Consider the following 18,586-nt stretch of genomic DNA (forward strand, 5'->3'; position numbering starts at 1 on the left):
TCAAAAGACCCGAGCTGGACTCCTCCGAGCAGACACTGGGTCCAGGGTGGGGAGCCTGTGATGAATTGGGTTATTAGTGGAACAGACCCCAGGGAAGAGAGGCAGGAGGTAGAGCATTAGGAACGTGGAGAGATGGAAGCCCAAAGGGATTTCCAGGGACTAGACACGGCATCCATCAACCGAGGGGTGGGTTTTCTTTGCAGAGACGTTTTGAAGGAAACAGCTTGATTTGGGGAAAGGAGGTAGATATTGAATTATATTTGGTAAACCTTAAGGACCATGCTTCCTCCGGCTGATCTACCCTTAGCTTCTCAGCCCCGTCACCTGTCCCCTCCCCGCCTGGAGGAACTTGAGAAGTTGGATGGTGATTGTTGCACACACCTTCAGCGCTCTGCTGCCTGCAAACAGATGGACAAGCAAGGGCCCAAGTTATGAATTTGCAGGCCAGGCTTTACGGGCTGTAAGAGACCATTTTGATCACTGCAAAGACAGGAATAGTCTTTCTTTAAGATAGATGTCCCAGTCAGTGTGGCTATGGTAACTCCAAGGTCACTGGAGGAAGCAGGCGGCGTTTATGATGTTGGCAAGAATGGCGGCCTCCACAAATCACCCACCAGCAAAGACACATGTGAGATGCACGTGGGTGAGCAGACAGAGCCCCGAGCCCAAGACAGCTGCCGCGGCGGGTTCATCATCTGCTCACAGGTGAAGGGATGTTTTCTCCTCCTCTCCCACATGGCTGTGGGAGGGTGTTCAGGCTGGACCCTGTCACGTGATCTGAGTCCCCAGGGAGGCCTGGTGCTTCATCAAAAGAACACAATTGTCCTCGTTAGACATCAATAGCTCCATTTTTAAGGGCCTCTGGTTTTGTCAAACAGTGGAAACTACTGAATCCAAAGTTAAGAATAACGTTCTAGCTCCTGAAAATTAATAATACACTACTCTATTCCATTAAGATAGCTTAAAAAATATATACAATGCAGAGAGAGAGAGAAAGAGAGAGAGAGAGAGAGAGAGATGCTAACGAGCTGAGGAAGCTCCGATGAAGCTGGAAGCAAGGAGTCCTCTGTAGTGACTCATGGTGGGCAGAGCATGCTGGTGCCCACCCATCTCCTGGGCTAAACTACACAGCCCTGTCCCCTCGAACCTGAGATCACGTAAGTCATTCTGGCCAACGTGGGTAGAAGTGCTGTGGGCCCCATCTGGGTCTGGTGCCTAAAATCCCCTGAGAGATCATTTACAAAATCTTTTTCTCCCTTTGATGCTGGTTGGCTGCAGAGGATCCAGTGGAGGGCTTGCAGGCCCCAGAAGACAGAGAAGCCCCAAGGTGATGGAGAAGTAACTGCATCCAAAGTCTTCCAGGGCTTTGTGTATAACACTGACTTATGAAGTCAGGACCACAGTTTATGGAGACAGAAATGAGTGCATGTTGCAAACCCAGTGGCTAATAAGAGATTTTCATGTATGGGGAATAAAGGGCTGTTCTTTCAGCAAATCACATTAGCCAGGAGCTGAAGAACAACCAGAAAGGACCATATATCCTGTTTTGGTGATGCTGTTGTGAAGGATTAACAGAAACCAAGTCTGACCTGGTAGATTTTATTACTATCATCAGTGCTAACCATTGCTGCTGTACCACTGCTACCTCCAACTCCTCTGTTGCCAGCACCACCGTGACCGCCAGCACCTCCCTCACCCCCAGGCTGCAGTCACGACCACCAACCTCAGACTGCAGTCACCATCACCACAATTTCTGACACCATCACCATCATCACCATCTTTAAACCAGATCTATCACCACCACCACCACCACCACAACTGGCCAAGATGACCCCTCAAGGAGCTGCCCTTTGGCCTCCACAGGCTCTGTCGTCCACTGTCCTTGACCTTGGGCTGCCCCTGGGACTTTCTCTTGACCAGTAGAGGGTGGTGAAGATGACCCTGTGTGACTTCTGAGGCTGGGTCACAAGAATCCTTCCAGCTTCCGCCTGAATCTCTTGAAACGTGTGCTCTCAGCATGCGCTTTCGGGGACCCGGGTGCTGTGCAGAAGGCCATGGGGAATGGAGAGCTAGTCCCCCAGGCCCAGCTGAGCTTCCAGCTGATCCAATTACAGAGGGAATGGTCTCGGATGTCCAGGCCTATCCAGGCTTCAGACGACTGAAGCTCCAGTCGCTGTCATGAAACGCCTCGGGGGGAGGGAACTGCGGAACCCAGTGGCTCCTCAGAACCACCAGAGGCACATGTTGTTGTTTCCAGCCCCTGGGGAGGTCTGTCACACGGCAGGGTATGTGGAGACCCCATCATCACCACTGTCGGCTCCCGAGCCACCTACCACCCAGCCGTGGAAATCCTCCTCCTCCATGACCACCATCAGCATCTTATCCCCGCTTCTCCTCCACCACCACCCGTGCTCTTGGGGGGCTGGGATGGTGCTGGGCATTCCAGCCATCTCACATAAGGGTCACCACTGCCCTGCGAACTCCACAGTTCTCCTATGTTACAGGTGAGAGAGCTGGGAGGCTCAGGAGGTAAGCCCATTTGTCAAGGTCACCAGTGATCCAGGGGCCATGCTGGGATCAGACCCAGGTCTGCCCAGAGCCCAAATCTCATGGTACTTCCCCATTTCAGTGCCCTGTCTCCCAGGGTCCCTTGTTGGTACGGTTCCCTGTTAATAATAGGTTTCCAAAAACGTGGATTTTGAATCTGTCTGTTCAAGAATAAAAAAATGGAAAAAAGTAAGCTCTTGTATTTAGCATTTAAGTCAATCAATGTTCTCCTGAACTAATATTTTAAGATTGGGGGAAAAAAAAATCAACCTCGTAAAAAGAAATGCTACCGGATGAGAAAGGCAGCACCACCACAGGGACAAAACGAGGGACCCGAATCGACCTGTCGGAAGAACAATTCACACCCTCGAGGCTTCTGTGTCCTTCCAGGCTCAAAACAGTAACCCCTGTCCAGTTTCTTTCCGTCCAGGGAAGAATGATCATTTTAACAACAGGACAGAGGTGTACACTTTGCTCCTCTGACCTGGTATTTGCATTTGTAGCTCAGAGTCCAGCCGACCCCGGCACACTGGGCCTCACGCCCCCTTCTGATGCTCCTGGGGACGAAGGCTACCCTCCCGGCCCCTCACTGCAGCGTGGCCATCGCGGATGGCCCAACCTCGCTGGCTGCACACGGGAAGGGATGAGGGGGTACTCGCCATATCTGGAAGCGTAGTCTGGTCTGGGAACCAAAATAATTTTTTGGTAAACTTTGCAGAAAGATTGAAGTTCCGCATCAAAAGGTCGCTTTGTGGTCCCCACAATCAGAATCCTGTCATCTGGTTTCAGGAGTTTCAGCATTTTGGGAAGCTGCTTTTTCAGACGCTTAGGTTCCATCTGGGAGAAACAGAGAGGAAAAGAAATGAGCCCACATATAGAAAAAAGAGTTAAGAGCTAAAGAAAATCCAGCCTCGGATGCACTGTGGGATGCCCTTACTAGTGTGATTTCAGGCCTGCTGGACATACCTTCCTAGAGTGTGTCCTTGGGCCAGGTCTCGGGACGTAGTTCCTGGTTGGCGTGGTCTGAATTGCTGGCCCTTCCTTTCCTCAAATCCGGTGTTCAGATTTGGACAGGGGGAAGGAGGGAAGCACCTGACCGAACGTTCTAGCATCTTAGCCCTAAGCATGGGAAACGGGGCCGATTTCCAAGCGGAAGGAAGCTGCCTGGGGTTGACAATGGGTTCTGGTGCGTTCCTCCGAGCTGTTTTGCAGGTGAACTCAAGACTTCCTTTGTTGATAGCCGTGACAATGAGGATCCGAGGTCCCGGATCTCAGGTCTGAAAACACCCCATGACACATGGTGTGACACCACTTCTCTCTGAAGCAGTCTGGATGTAGTCTGAAGCTGTCTTATTTCAGTATAGCCTCCGCACTCACTGAGGGTCACGAGCAAGATGGGAGGCACTGGAGGGAGGAGGACTTCCGGCCTGGGGTGGTGGTGAGCAGATTTGGCCACGTTGCCATGGCAACACACGGGCCTTCAACCAAGGCAGCAAGAGGAGAGGAAGCGGTGAGGGGTGGTGGGGAGCCTCCACGGAGATGCCCGGGCATAATCTGAGCCTCTTCCGCTCCCCTTTGGCTCAGGGGCAACTCAGACACAGAGTTAAAGATCTCACCTAGGCTGGGGTTTCCTGGAAACGCCCCGGCACCTGTGAGCTCCTCTACAGAGCTGAGGCCACCTGATGTTTGCCCCGTGAGTCCTGCACCCTCGGGCTGAGAGACAGCCCTGCCCGCCCATCTGCAGGATGGGGCTGGGGGCGCCTAGGGAAGGGAGGGAGCGTGTGATAAATCCCATCCTCGGGAACAAAAGCGAACAGAGGAAGGCACTGGAGGCCGAGGGGGGGGGGGCGCCAGAGCTGTGTATGGCTTGCAGGGCCTTGGGGACAAGGCCACTGTGTGTTGGGGGACGGCCAGCCTGCTGGGCAGAGGGCCGGAGGGTGGGGGTTGGCATGCAGCCCGCGGGGTGGGTGCCAGCGGGGGGAGGGGAGGGGCAGGGCTGTTGGCCAAGCAGGGGCCCCAGGGCTGAGTGCGTCCTTCCTTCCCCCATCTGACCTGTGGAAGGGCCCGGTTTCACGGGGCACAGGGAAAAGACCATGAGAGGCTGAGAAGAAGCACTACCCCCGCCGCGGGGCCCTCAGGAGCAAAGACCAGCGGGGAGCTGCAGGAACGTCGGCTCCCGGGGCACCCTGGGTTGGGGCTTGCCTTGACCCTAGGCCAGGGCAGCTGTACTTCTGTGCCCGTCTGCCTTGCTCATCACCTATGCCCAGCCTGCATGCACAGCACCGGGGGCACCGACTGCAGGGCTCCAGGGCCCTGCTCAGGGCCTGGCGTGCACTCTCTCACCTGACCCTCACAGGCACCCCATTAGAGGGACTTGTTCTCACCCTCACCCAGGAGATGCTGGCCTGAGGCATCAGGCGGTCTGGAGGTCTACTCAGAGTTCATGAGCAGGACCCCAGCTGCCAGCACGGAGGTGGTGACTCCAGAACCTTGCTCCCCACCCTACTCTGGGGGGCCCTGTCTCTCCGGGGGATGTGCCGGGGGTCTTGCTCTCTGCTGACCCCTCCAATTCCCTTCCTGTGTAGGGCCTACAGCAATTGAGAGCTGCAAAGGAGACTTAAAAGATCTATTACTATTATATGTTATTATATTTATATCATTATTGTGGTATCTTGTTTTTCAGTCGCTCAGTCGTGTCCTTCTCCTTGCGACACCATGGACTGCAGCACGCCAGGCTTCACTGTCCTTCACCATCTCCCGGAGCTTACTCAAACTCATGTCCACTGAGTCTGTGATGCCAGCCAACCATCTCGTCCTGTTACCCCCTTCTCCTCCTGCTCGCAATCTTTCCCAGCATCAGGTCTTTTCCAACAAGTCAGCTCTTTGCATCAGGTGGTCAAAGTATTGGAACTTCAGCTTCAACATCTGTCCTTCTAATGAACATTCAGGGTTGATTTCATTTAGCATTGACTGGTTTGATAAGATATAGATCAGCTTTATTGATGGAATTCATATGCCGTATAATCCACCTATTTAAAACACATGCTTCCGATTAAATTAAAATAGTAAAAAAAGAAAATGTCTGAGTGGTTTTTAGTATATTCACAGAGTTGTGTAACCATCACCACAATTAATTTTAGAACATTTTCGTATTTGCTTCCAAAAGATCTCACCCATTAGTAGTCACTGCCCACTTTCCCCCAAATTCCTTCTCCAATCCTAGGCAATCACTATTCTACTTTCTCTCTCTGGATTTGCATATTCTGGATATTTCATAAATAGAATCATTCAAATGTGTGTGTGTGTGTGTGTGTCTGGTTTCTTTCACTTAGCATGCCATTTTTGAGGTTCACCGATGTTGTGGTATGCTTTAGTATTTCAATTGCTGAATGATATTCACTGTATGGTTATGCCACACTTTATCCACTCATCAGTTGATGGACTTTTGGGTTATTTCTCCTTTTTGGCTCTTCTGAATTGTGCCACGATCAACATTTGTGTATAGGATTTTGTATGCGCTAATGTTTTCATTTTGAATTGCTAGGCCATATGGTTACTTTTACATTTAACCTTTTAAAGAAATGCCAGACTCTTTTTCAAAGTATTTGCACCATTTTACAATCCTAGCAGAGAGCAGAAGATTTAAGTTTCTTCAGACTCTTGCCAACACTTGTGATTGTTTTCCTTAATTTTTTTCCTTTCATTTAGCTATCCTCATGGGTGTAAAGTGGTATTGTGTTGTGATTTTAACTTGTATATCCCTGGGGGCTAATGATATTAGCCATTTGTATACTTTGTTTGGAAAAATGTATATTCAGATCTTTTGCCCTTTTAAAAATTGGGGTTATTTGTCTTTGTAATGTTGAGTTGCAAGCATCATTTATATGTTCTAGATACAAATTCTTTGTCAGAGAAATGGTTTGCCAATATTCTGAGTTGTCTTTTTACTTTCTTGATGATTTCTTTTACAACAAAAAATTTTTAGCTTTGATGAGGTTCCATTTAAGCTTTCTTTTGTTGCTTGTGCTTTTGATGTCATGTCCAAGACACTGCTTAATGCAAGGTCACGAAGATTCATGTCTCTATTTTCTTCTAAGGGTTTTATAGGCATAGCTCTCTCTTTTAGGTCTATGAGGCATTATTGGTTAACTGTGTGAGGTAGGGGTCCAACCTCATTCTTTTGCAGGTGGCAATCCAATGGTCCTAGCAGCATTGGCTGAAAAGACTATTCTTTCTCCATTGAATTGTCTGGGCACCTCTGTAAAAAAAATCAATTGACTGTAAATGTGAGGGTTTATTTCTGGACTCAGTTCTATTCCATTGACTGAGAGGTCTTTCCTGAGGCCAGCATCACACTGTCCTGATTGTTGCAGGTTTGTGGTAAGTTTTCAAACCGGGAAGAGTCCTCCAATTCTGTTCTTTTCCAAGACTGTTTTGGTTGTTCTGGGTCCCTTGAATTTCCGTATGGATTTCAAGATCAGCTTGCCAATTTCTTGCAAATAGCCCAGCTGGAATCCTGACAGGGACTGTGCTGAATCTGTAGATCAATTTGGGGATTCTTGCTATATTAACAGTATTAAGTTTTTCAATCCACGAACATGATGTATCCTCCTACTTATCTAGGTCTTCATTATTTTTTCAGCAACTTTGATTTGCAGTCTTCAGAGTAGAAGTCTTCCACTTCTTTTGTGAAGTCTGTTCCTATTTTTTGAATGTTATTATAAATGGAATTGTTTTCTTAATACTAATTTTTTCACAGTAAGTGCATAGAAGGAAGTTACTTTGTATATTGGTCTTGTTTCCTACCCTGTATTCTCACTGAATGTTTTCATTAGTTTTTAAAACTGCTTTTAGTGAATTCCTTTGGGTTTTCTATATACAAGATCATGTCATCTGCAAATATACTTCTATTTCTTCCTTTTCAATACTATGCTTTTTATTTAGCTCTTCCCTGACCGCCCTGGGGCCTGTTCCTGTTCAGTTACTTTAGTCGTGCCTGACTCTTTGCGACCCCAGGCTCCTCCGCCCACGGGACTTCCCAGGCAAGATTACTGGAGTGGGTTGCCATTTCTTCTTCCAGGGGATCTTCCTGACCCAGGGATTGAACCCACATCTCCTGCATCTTCTGCACTGCAGGCAGATTTTTTACCGCTGAGCCATTGGGGAAGCCCGATTGCCCTGGAGAACCTCCAATATAATGCTGGATAAAAGCCGGGCGTGCTGCAGTCCATGGAGTCACAGAGAGTCAGACATGACTGAGCGACTGAACTGAACTGAAAAGAGGCGATCTTAAGGGAAAAACATCCGGTCTTTTACCGTTAAGGATGATGTTAGCTCTGAATTTTTTGTAGTTGCTCTTTATCAGGCTCAGGAAGTTTCCTTCTCTTTCTTTTTTTTTAATTATGAAGGGGTGTTGGCTTTTGTCAAGTGCTTTTTTCCTGCATCTGTTGAGATGATGGTGTGGTTCCTGTCCTTTATTTTAATGATGTAGTGTATTACATTAATTGATTTTTGGATGTTAAGCCTGGGCTAAATCCCACTCGGTCATGCTGTATAATCCTTTTTCTGTGTTGTTAGATTCAGTTGAGAAGAGACTTTCTGTAATGTAACTCACAGAGAGAACAAGATGGGATTTTTACGGCAAAATAAATCCCACAGTCTGGGCCTGAAGCCAGACCACCGGGCAGCTTCCGACCATTTCCTTCTGCACTCAGGAGTCTAGAGCCTACAAGGCTCCATCAGGAGGGAACAATGGCTTTGCAGGACTCCATCCAGGAAGCATGGGTGGGGGCTGGGGACAACAGCGGAGCTTAAAAGAGGGCAGAGCACAGGAGAGGGGTGACCGGGAATGAGGCTTCCTAAAACCCCGGGAATGGGCATCAGGACAGAAACCTCCTCTCGAAGGGGCAGCGCCCCAACCCTGAGCCTAGGCCTTTGCAGAAACCTGCCGTTGCTCAGATCTGCACCTCTGGGCTGCCTGGGATGGGAGAGACGTCTGTTGGGCCTTGACTGTGCTACCAACCTTCCCATGGGGGCCAGGCTGTGTGCAAAAATGAAAAGCTCAAGGAAAGAGCTCCATAATAACAGGCAATTGCTGTTGTTCGGTCCCTAAGTCGTGTCTGACTCTTGGAGACCCTATGGACTGCACACACTGGGTTGCCCTGTGTGTGCTAAAGACTGAGGTGTGCTTTGGCATCTCCCGGAGCTTGCTCAAGCTCATGTCCATTGAGTCGGTGATGCCATCCAACCATCTCATCCTTTGTCATCGCTTTCTCTTCCCGCCTTCAATCTTTCCTACCATCAGGGTCTTTTCCAATGAGTTAGCTCTTCACATTAGGTGGCCAAAGTATTGGAGAATCAGCATCAGTCCTTCCAATGAATATTCAGGGTAGATTTCCTTTAGGATTGACTTGTTTGATCTCCTTGCTGTCCAAAGGACTCTCAAAAGTCTTCTCTAGTGCCCCAATTTGAAAGCATCAATTCTTTAGTACTCAGGCTTTTTTACGGTCCAACTCTCACACCTGTACGTGACTACTAGAAAAATCATAGCTTTGACTACACAGACCTTGATTGGTAAAGTGAAGTCTCTGCTTTTTAACATGCTATCTAGGTTTGTCATAGCTTTCCTTCCAAGGAGCAAGTGTCTTTTTAATTTCATGGCTGCAGTCACTGTCCGCAGTGATTTTGGAGACCAAGAAGATAAAATCTGTCACTGTTTCCACTTTTTCCTCTTCTATTTGCCATGAAGTAATGGGACTGGATGCCATGATCTTAAGTTTTTTAAATGCTGAGTTTTAAGCCAGCTTTTTCACTCTCCTCTTGGACCCTTATCAAAAGGCTCTTTAGTTCCTCTTCACTCTCTGCCATTAGAGTAGTATCATCTGCATATGAGCCATGGTTATACTAAAAAAATAACCCTTTGGAAAACCAGGGAGGAGCAGGGTGATGAAGGTGGAGATGGAGGAGGACAGCTGGGCAGGCCCTGGCTGTGTTGGCAGCATTGTGGTGGAGGCGTCCCATGGATGATTCTGGCTGATGCCAGGTGTCTGCATCCGACCCTCAGGGGAGAGCTACAGATTGGGGATGGAGTGCAGCCTCTGTTGGCTAAGTGGTGACTTCTTTAAGTTATGAGCTATGCCCAAGGAGGGCAGGGAAAAAAGGTCCATGGGCTTGAGATGGCATCTCAGTGAGCGTCACTGTATTTAGTGGAGTGTTTAGAAGTGCATGGAGGAGAGAAAGAAGAAAGTGTTGGTGGGGCCTGAGAAGACCAGGAGAAGGCAAGACGATAGAGGCTAAGAACGGACAGACTTTTATAAATGGGAGCTCACTGGCAAAATGGGTTTCAAAAAACTTTGTGAGAGCGGTTTCCACGGAGCTGGAGAGCATCAAGTGGACAGTAGTGGGTTGAAGAGTGAGTGGGTATGGTTGAGAATAGACTGGTCTTTTAAGAAGCTTGATGGAGAATAGTGCAAGGTTTTGGAGGCAACTATGGCAGGTGTGGGGTAACATGAAGCTGTTCAAAGACTGGAAGGAGGTCTGATCCAGGACCCTGGTGGGGATGGAGACTGCCACTCTGGGGAGAGGCGGGAGGCAGAGATGCACTTGCAAGGTCTGAGCCCATCCCTGGCAAACTGGTTGCCGTGGTGACAGTGGTGTGGTCCTGCCTGTTCTGAAGCAGGAGATGATATTGCTGTATCCTGTCAATGGCAGGGCTGAACGAACTTAACCAGCCTGCTTGGATAACAAATGTTGATCCTGGGCTGGCTCCAGGGTGACATCTTCGTGGAAGGTGAGTTCCCTCGGGAGGGGATAAAAATGAAAGGTGAGTCTGTTCGGCCAGCAGCCCCCCGCACCCGGGCCACCCCTGTTCCTGTTCAGAGCCGTGTCCATTACATATGAGATCCGCATGCTCATGCGTCATGCTGGCCAACATCCCCACTGACCCCTGGCAGCTTTTGCGGCCGGTGCCCCTACAGCGGGACCTGCCAGGCCTGCCCCACCTTGTTGTTGCGGCGATTTCAAATTCATGTCTGACGTGCATGCGGCAGTCCCCGTGTGCTTTTCTGCAGTCAGTTTCACTAAACCATGGCAGCTGCCAGGCCCAACCCCGCCCTCGTGGAGGCCCGACTAGGATGCAGGAAGGGCTCCCACGCGCTGCAGCCACGAGGCTAATGGAGCAGAAAATGCAGCAGCATCTCGTCCTGCCTCACGCTGTACTGCCTTCGTCTTGTACACTCACAATAGACCGACGGGGCAGCCGAGGACCGTGGAGAGGACGGCCGTCCTCCTGGAGGGGAGGGCAGGGGAGGGTGCAGACCCAGCATCCGCCCGGTGCCTGGGGGGCTGAGCATCGAGGACGTCGTCGGGGCGGAGAACTGGGGTGCCAGGGGGCTCCGGAGCCCAGCACCGTTGGCTCTGTGACCGGAGGGCCCCACGCACAGTCTTCAGGATGTGGTCTGGAGCACGGGGGTTGAGGAGGGCGGACACAGGGGTAGTAGAAGCTCGGAGGGCAGAACAGGATGCCGGTGCTGACGCCAGACCTGCATCCAGGTGCGGAGAAGGAGCCTGCGTCTGAGTCCCAGAGCTGCCGGGGACCAACGGTGCGCCCTCTCTGGCTTAGAGCCTCCTAAAGAATCTGCCTGCCAGCGCAGGAGATGCAAGAGACGGGGGGTCGATTCCCTGGGTCAGGAAGATCCCTTGGAGGAGGAAATGGCAACCCACTCCAGTAATCTTGCCTGGAGAATCCCATGGACAGAGCAGATTGGCAAGCTGCCTTCCATGGGGTCGCCAAGGGTGGGACATGACTGAGCACATGCAGAACGGGGGAACGCTGCCTTCCTTCTCCCCAGGACTGCTAAGTGCTTCCAGACCTACGCTGTGTGCCCCCGGGGCCTCTGCTGTCTGCTGCAGCAGTCCGCGGGGTCCCTGCGCCCCGAAGCTCTGCACCAGGGGCCGTCACTCCTTAGGAACTGGGCCAGCCTCCATACTGTACCCCCGAAAGGGCCTTGACGCAGAGGTGGATGCATCGAGGGTGGAGTTAGTCACTGTGGGTGAGAGCTTTTCCCAAGGGGTGTTCCTGGAGTCCCCTTGAACGCCCTGGGCTGCCACCGGGAGTGCTCTGGGCTGTGGCCGTGGCAGGGGGGCGGTTTCTCTGCAGCTGGACATGCTTCTCTAGGTCTCAGGGCCTTGGGCGGGAGCCTTTGGACGGAGGCTGGGCCGAGTGGTAGTTAGGATGCTGGGGTCCTTGGGCGGCCAGGTGATGCATGTAGGGCCTCTCGTCTGTGGATGCAGTGAATGCGTTCGGTGGTCACCTTCAGAGCGGGACTGTCCAATGCTCATGGCCACTCTGAGTCCTGGTGGCTGGGGGACTTGGGCAAGGACAGAAGTCAGTGGCCTGGGGGCAGGGAGGGAAGCAGAGGAGAGCGGGCCGGCGCTGGCCCCCGGAGGCAGGAGGCAGCAGGAACCCTGCTGCCCAGAGGGCAGGTACAGGACTTGGGCCGGAAGATGCTCGCGGGCTGGTTCTCTGCCCGCTGGGCCCTCCTCTGGCCAGGGCACTGCAGCCGGGGTCCCCGCAGGGCCAGAGGGGTCTGCATCCCGCAGCCCCCCCCTCCGCCCGGCAACTCTGTCTGTGCCTGGGCTGGCTCAGGCAGCCCAGCTGATCTTGCAGACTTCTGGGGACCCGGGGTCCCTTCTGCTTGTATTCATCAGGCGTCCTGGGATTGCCCCAGACTGTGACTCAGTCTCCAGTGCAGTGAATTCCCCTGACAGACGACAGGCTTTTCTAATGCAGAGGTGGACAGAATAAATGTGCGATTTGTCGATGACAAAGACTGTGTCACCAGAGGCCTTCATCTTCTACAGGAGCGAGGCTAGTCAGGGACCACACCTGTGCGGACCACACCTGTGCCGGGGTGAGCAAGCAAAGGGCCAGGGAGGGTTCTGGGCCCCTTCACGGTGACCCCCCTTACCGGGGGGGGGTCTGCTGAACCCACATTTATTCCCTGAGGTCGGCACTCCCTCAAAGCCTGCCAGCCGTCCCCCTCTGGCTCTCAGATGGGCTTGTTCATCCCTCTCATCGTCCCTCAACACAGGGGCACAGGGGAGCAGAGGTAACTCCTGGGGACAACCGGACAGCTTGAGGGGATCCTGGCAGAGGGCTTGAGGGGGGCTTCGTGAACTCAGGCTGGTCTCTCTGCAACTCTTTAGCTAGCTAAAGAGGTGGAGGCTCGGAGAGGTTAGCTTACTTGCTCGGGACACACAGCCAACTAAGGTGAAGGCCCAGGACACACTTCTCCTGAATTCTCACACTCTCCAGGCTGATGCCCAGAGGGAGGTCCTTTGCCCACTAAAGAGACCGAAATTCCGATGACATTAAGTGTGTGACACCCTGGACCAAACACTGCCTTTCATCTCTCTTGAGATTTACTGTAGCAACTGCCTTCAAGTTTACATCTACGTGAACTTTTACAATTTTATTAATTTTTAAAAAACCAATTTTTATTGGAGTCTAGCTGCTTTACTGCGTGTGGACTTTTTTTAAAATGTAGCAACATCGCCAGCAGAGGGAGCTACCTACCAGCTTCCCAGATTAAATAATAAATGAGTCCTCTTAAGAGTTTCCAAAATGACAGGGCAATCAAGGCTCATTTGGGGAAGAAAAGATTGAGCTTTCATTCTTTATCCAAATCATCTCTACCTGCTAAAAATGATGTATAATACATAAGGATCAAAAGTGATTAAAATCCTTATGAATTTAATCAGAAATTCACAGTTAACCACTATTTGCTTTGGTGCAAATTGATGTGGAATAACAATCATGTGTATCTTCAAAAATTTTTTTTTAACTTGTGGGAAATTTGCTGGTGATTTGTGGGGGGTGGCGTGGGGGGAAGTGCGGGGGAGGGGAGCCATTGAAAGGAGAGAAAAGGCGGAAGGAAGCAATTGACAGAGGGCTCCCGGGGGGCACCCTGAACGTGGGGGCGCTTGGCGGGTCTATGCACCGTCTTTGTTCATAAATTTCAGGCCTTTGGCTATTTATTATGATGAACAATAGGAAATCCTAATAATAACTCCTGTGTGTGCCGTTTGCCGTGGCCGAGCAGAGTTCTCTTGATTGTTCCTTACTGTGAATCTTATGTTTGGGTTTAAGGCTCCCCTCCCCCCTTCTCCATCCTTTCTTTCATTTTTTCTTCTAAATTATGCCTCGTAAAAATCAGACACTGGATCCTTTCAGATACAGACAAGCGCTCAGGGCAGAGGGACGCTGGCCCCTCGTTTCCTTCCTCCCTTGAAGAAGCAAGACCTTCTTGAGAGATCGAGGTGGTCCCTGGGACGGGGCCCCTTGGGAGGAGGGAAAAGGCCCCACCGAGAATCCACCGGGAAGCCCTCACCTTCCTTTCCGCGTGGGGCACTTTTTTGTAGAAGGTTTTCTCGGTGTCTCCGATCCACACCACGGAGGGCTGGAGCTTGCGGGCCACCTGTGAGGAGAAACGGTTGGTTGTAAACGTGTTTCCTCTGGGGTGCACTCTTGACCCCCTGGGAACAGCAGGACGGACGGGGACGGCCCCCCGGGACAGCAGCGCCTCGCAAGGCTGCACTGCGCACGCGCGCTGCATCTTCCTTCGCGGCAGGATGTGGGCGCCGCTGGTCAGGGTGCCCTGGGGGTCCCTACGTCCTGCTCCAAGGACACCGACCGTCCACCCGCTTTGGCCTGAAATGGGCCAGTAGTTTGCTGCTGCAAACGAAGGGAAGTGGGCCACGAGGTTTAATTGCAGCCTACGCCCCACTCCCACGCTGATTCAAGTTTGCTCATTTTGAGAAAAGCCCGTTTCAGCACCAGGGCCCCCGTGATGCCGTTTGTTCGTCTCCGTGGGCCTGCTGCCTTTATGGCCGTGGTTTCATCTGGAAGGTGACTCTGGGCCTCTCCCGGGGCGAGCGGGGCTTCGTGACAGCGCTACGACTTACCGTGGGCCCGTGAATAATTGCCACACACCTAACAATCTCTTCAAAGCTCCCCCATGATAGCGGAGTTCGGGTATTTTTGCAACAATTTGTGCTTTGTGCAAAATTGTGCCAGATAAAAGCCGCCTCCAGTCACAGCGAATACAGTGTTATGTACTCCTATTTTTATATGTCTTTAAACATCATTAAGGCAGCAGGTGTGAGTTTTAAACCAAGACAGATATTTAACAAATGATGGAAAAGTCACTGGAACACTGGCTGGGTCTGTTTTCCCCCCGGCCCTACCTAGCAAGGGAAGCAGATTATGCAGGTTCAAAGACAAAAGTGGATCCAGCTTGATTCCGGGGCCGGTCTGGTCCTGGGCTGGCTGTGTCCAGTCCCACACACGCCAGGATGTTCAGAGAGGAAATGGTGCCAGCCAACCACCCTCTGGTCGGCGTTATGTTTTAGACCCCGAGCCACAGAGCTTAGGAATCCGGAACCCCAAGTTTCAATCTCAGTACCCAAGGCAGTTTGATGGGAAGTGTACAAAATAGCCAGTGAGCCAGGCTCGGGCCACACGCGTCGCACATGGCCTCTGTCACATGCAAGGTCACGGCCAGCACCGACCAGCACTTCCTCTACTCAGAGGATGGGACCTGTGATAACTCACTCACATTCATTACAGCACTATGGGGCAGGTAACATCATCACCATCCCTGTTTGCAGATGGGGAAACTGAGGCTCAAAAATGCTACATGACCTATCCATGGTGGGTGGCTAGATGGTGGCAGAAGCAGGATGCCAGGCCAGGGTGCTGGCTACCACATCCTCAGTTCCCCTCATTTCCTCGAGCCAGACCCTCAGGCACCCTCCCTGGCTTCACCAGCCACACTGAACCATCCCTAAGTCTGTCCACCCCCGTCCTAATCTCTTTCAACCACATCAGTTCATCCATTCCCTCAGCTCCTGATGTGAACCTGCGATTTCTTTCCAGCTGGCCTGCCCACTGCACCCACTCAAGTGCCCCGGGGGCAGGCCCCAAGGAACTGCTGTTCTGCTCAAAGCTATTTGGAGTTGAAGTCAAAAGCTTCTCTACTTCCAGCCCCCAAAGAAAATAAGAAAACGAGATACTGGACATAAAAGGTTTTCAGCTTCTGAGAAAAAGGATACTGTGTAATAACAAAGGCACAATTTTTATTCTTTGCAATCCCTCCTAAAAAAATCTTAGCTTTAGAACGGAAACCAATGGCAAAACAATTCTCGCATAAACAGTTGTCTCCTGTCTCGGGCTAACTTGGGTGCTCCTGGAGGCTGCAGACTGGCCTCTCCTGTGTCCAGCTGGCAAACAACGGCTTCTCCCCAGCTCTGGTTTGTGTGCCTGCGTTCTCTCAGTCCGGCTGTTCTTAACAGGAATTGCAGATGTGAGTACCAAGTATCCCCGTTTTCCTTTTCTCTCTCTGCTTTTAACAAGGTGAGCTGCGTAGATGGACTGGAAGCACAGGCATCTTTTTAGCTTGGGGTAATTGTGAAAGCAGCAGTCTTATTTCCAGCCTCTTATCTAAAGTTGTTTTGAAAACGTGGCCACAATGTTCCACTGAATGTGAACGCTAAGGAACTGCTCCCTCTTTCTGAGCAGTGGGGGAATTCCACACTTCCTGTGTTTCTAACATGCACTTGTGAAGGATTTCCTTCCTCAGGACGGTCACCTGCTCTGGGGCTCCCAGGGCTGTGTGGGGGGCTTGGGTGACCACGTGGTTTGGAAGGGCTCAGGGGTTATCAAATGAACAGAAGACATTTCCCAGGCAAGTTCTTGGATGATACTACAACGGTACGAGGAAGGGTCATTTGCAAGTCACCTGATATCTGGGACACCACTGCTGCCCCTTCACAACGTGGCAGGTGTGAAGCCAGGTGCGCCTCACCCCCACCCCCCTTTAATACATGAGGTCGCCGAGGTGGAGAGGGAAGTCAGTAACGCGTGCCCCCTCCAGCAGCACCGGGATGTGTGGAACCCGGAGGCATCCCTGGGTCGGTCTGACACCCGCAGGCCCATGCCGTCACCCAGGCAGCAAGCTGCCACGTTGCCATGGAGACAAGATGCCTATTCCACAGCATTTCCTTACCCCTGGCCCGTGTCCCTTCCTATCACCTTTCATTCTAATAGGAAGAAAGGCTTTAAAAACCATCACTGTCTTGTCCTCCAGAGCGTGAATCTCTATTTCTCTGACCTTCCTCGGTGGCGAGCCTGTTCAGGGGATGCCTGGGGACCGTGTTCAGTCCTGGGCAGAGAAGGCAGGCACAGAAGCCTGGGCCCTGCCAGGCCCAGGAAGGATGGAAAGACCCGAGGCTCTTTTCCTTGGGGAAAAGAAGACTCCAGGGAGCAAGTGAACCGTTTTCAAATAGTTGAATGGCAGTCGGGAGGAAAGTGGTTTTTATCATTTTGGGTCCAGTATGTAGAATGAGGGCTTCCCTGGTGGCTCAGATGGTAAAGAATCTCCCTGCAACGCCGGAGACCTGGGTCGGATCCCTGGGTCAGGAAGATCCCCTGGAGGAGGGCATGGCAACCCAGTCCAGTATCCTTGCCTGGGAATCCCCATGGACAGAGGAGCCTGGTGGGCTGCGGTCCAGGGAGTCGCAAAGAGTCAGACACGACTGAGTGACTAAGCACACATGTAGAATGAAGGGCTTCCTGGTGGCTCAGTAGTAAAGAACCCGCCTGCCAATGCAGGAGATGCGGGTTGGACCCCTGGGTCGGGAAGATGCCCTAGAGAAGGAAATGACAACCCACTCCAATATTCTTGCTTGGAGAATCCCCATGGACAGAGGAGCCCGGCGGGCTACAATCCATGGGGTCACAAAGAGTCGGACATGACTGAGCAACTAAACAACTGCACTGTAGAATGAAATCCATTCTCTCATTTTCCGCTCATAAAACATCGGCAGAGGAGCTCTGATGTGCCGGCCACTCTGCTGGGTGCTGGGGCCCCTGACTTCAACGAGTCCACCGGTGGGAGGGGATGGTGAGGTGGGGCTGGGAGGGCGGGCCCAGGAAAATGGGTGTCAGCAAGGACCACCTCCAACAGGAGGAGGGAGAAGGGGATGAGGGCGGCAAGCAGACGTGGAGGGTGCCGACGAGGGCTAACGCAGACAGAGCCTGCAAGGGTCTCTAGAAGGTCCACAGCCTGGAGGAGGGCATGTGTCTGCCACACTAGGGGCAGGAGCCGGGATGCAGGGCGGGGATGTGCCCACGTGGGCTGCTCAGTCACTCTGGAAGGTGTCAGAAAGGCCTTGGCCTTGCCACGGAGTTTGCTTTTATCCTGGAAGCTGTTTGGAGTCTATAAAGGCCTTGAATCATGACCTTCAATCCTGGTGTGTTACCGACAAATCCCTCTGGGGGGGTGAGGAGCATGACCAGCTGGCTGTTTCCCGGAAAGGGGGTGGGGGTGCCCCCAGAGGTTGTGCTGGGAAGTGAGTTGAGGCTGGAAGCAGGGAGAAGTTTAGGAGGAAGAAGAGGTGAGGATTTGAGCAAAGGAGAGGTAGGAGGGCAGGAAATGGGTGTGAGGGGCATTTAGGATCTGCCAGATGGACAGCAAGGAGATCCAGCCAGTCAATCCTAAAGGAAATCAGTTCTGAATATTCATTGGAAGGACTGATGTTGAAGCTGAAGCTCCAATACTCTGGCCACCTGATGCAAAGAACTGACTCACTGGAAAAGACCTTGATGCTGGGAAAGGTTGAAGGCAGAAGGGGACGACAGAAGATGAGATGATTGGATGGCATCACCGACTCGATGGACATGAGTTTTTGCAAACTCCAGGAAAGAGTGAAGGACAGGGAAGCCTGGTGTGTTGCAGTCCATGGGGTTGAAAACAGCTGGACATGACTGGGCAACTGGACAACAGCAGTGAGACCTGGTGATGGTTGGGTGAGAGATGAGGAAATAGGGCGTTTCCAGTGCTGGGGGGCCTGGCGACCAGGAGGACGAGGGCCCAGGAATCCAAACAGGGGATCAGATGAGGGATGAAAGATGAGGTCCATTTAGGCCACGGGAGCCGGAGGGCAGCTGGACCTCCAGGCAAGAGGACTGGCAGGTCTG

General features: G+C 51.8%; 1 protein-coding gene across 1 annotated transcript in view; it reads right to left on the reverse strand.

Annotated features, from left to right (window-relative positions):
- IQCA1 (IQ motif containing with AAA domain 1) overlaps positions 1-18,586 on the reverse strand; it is a 180,070-nt gene that overhangs the window by 9,645 nt on the left and 151,839 nt on the right. Inside the window, exons 16-17 of the mRNA XM_065930694.1 lie at positions 13,938-14,024; positions 3,207-3,384 (exon numbers count right to left, since the gene is read on the reverse strand). Of these exons, the coding sequence (XP_065786766.1) occupies positions 3,207-3,384; positions 13,938-14,024 (265 nt within the window). The remainder of the gene's footprint in view (positions 1-3,206; positions 3,385-13,937; positions 14,025-18,586) is intronic.

Source organism: Muntiacus reevesi, chromosome 1, assembly GCF_963930625.1.
Source record: "Muntiacus reevesi chromosome 1, mMunRee1.1, whole genome shotgun sequence".
Classification (NCBI taxonomy): Eukaryota; Metazoa; Chordata; class Mammalia; order Artiodactyla; family Cervidae; genus Muntiacus; species Muntiacus reevesi.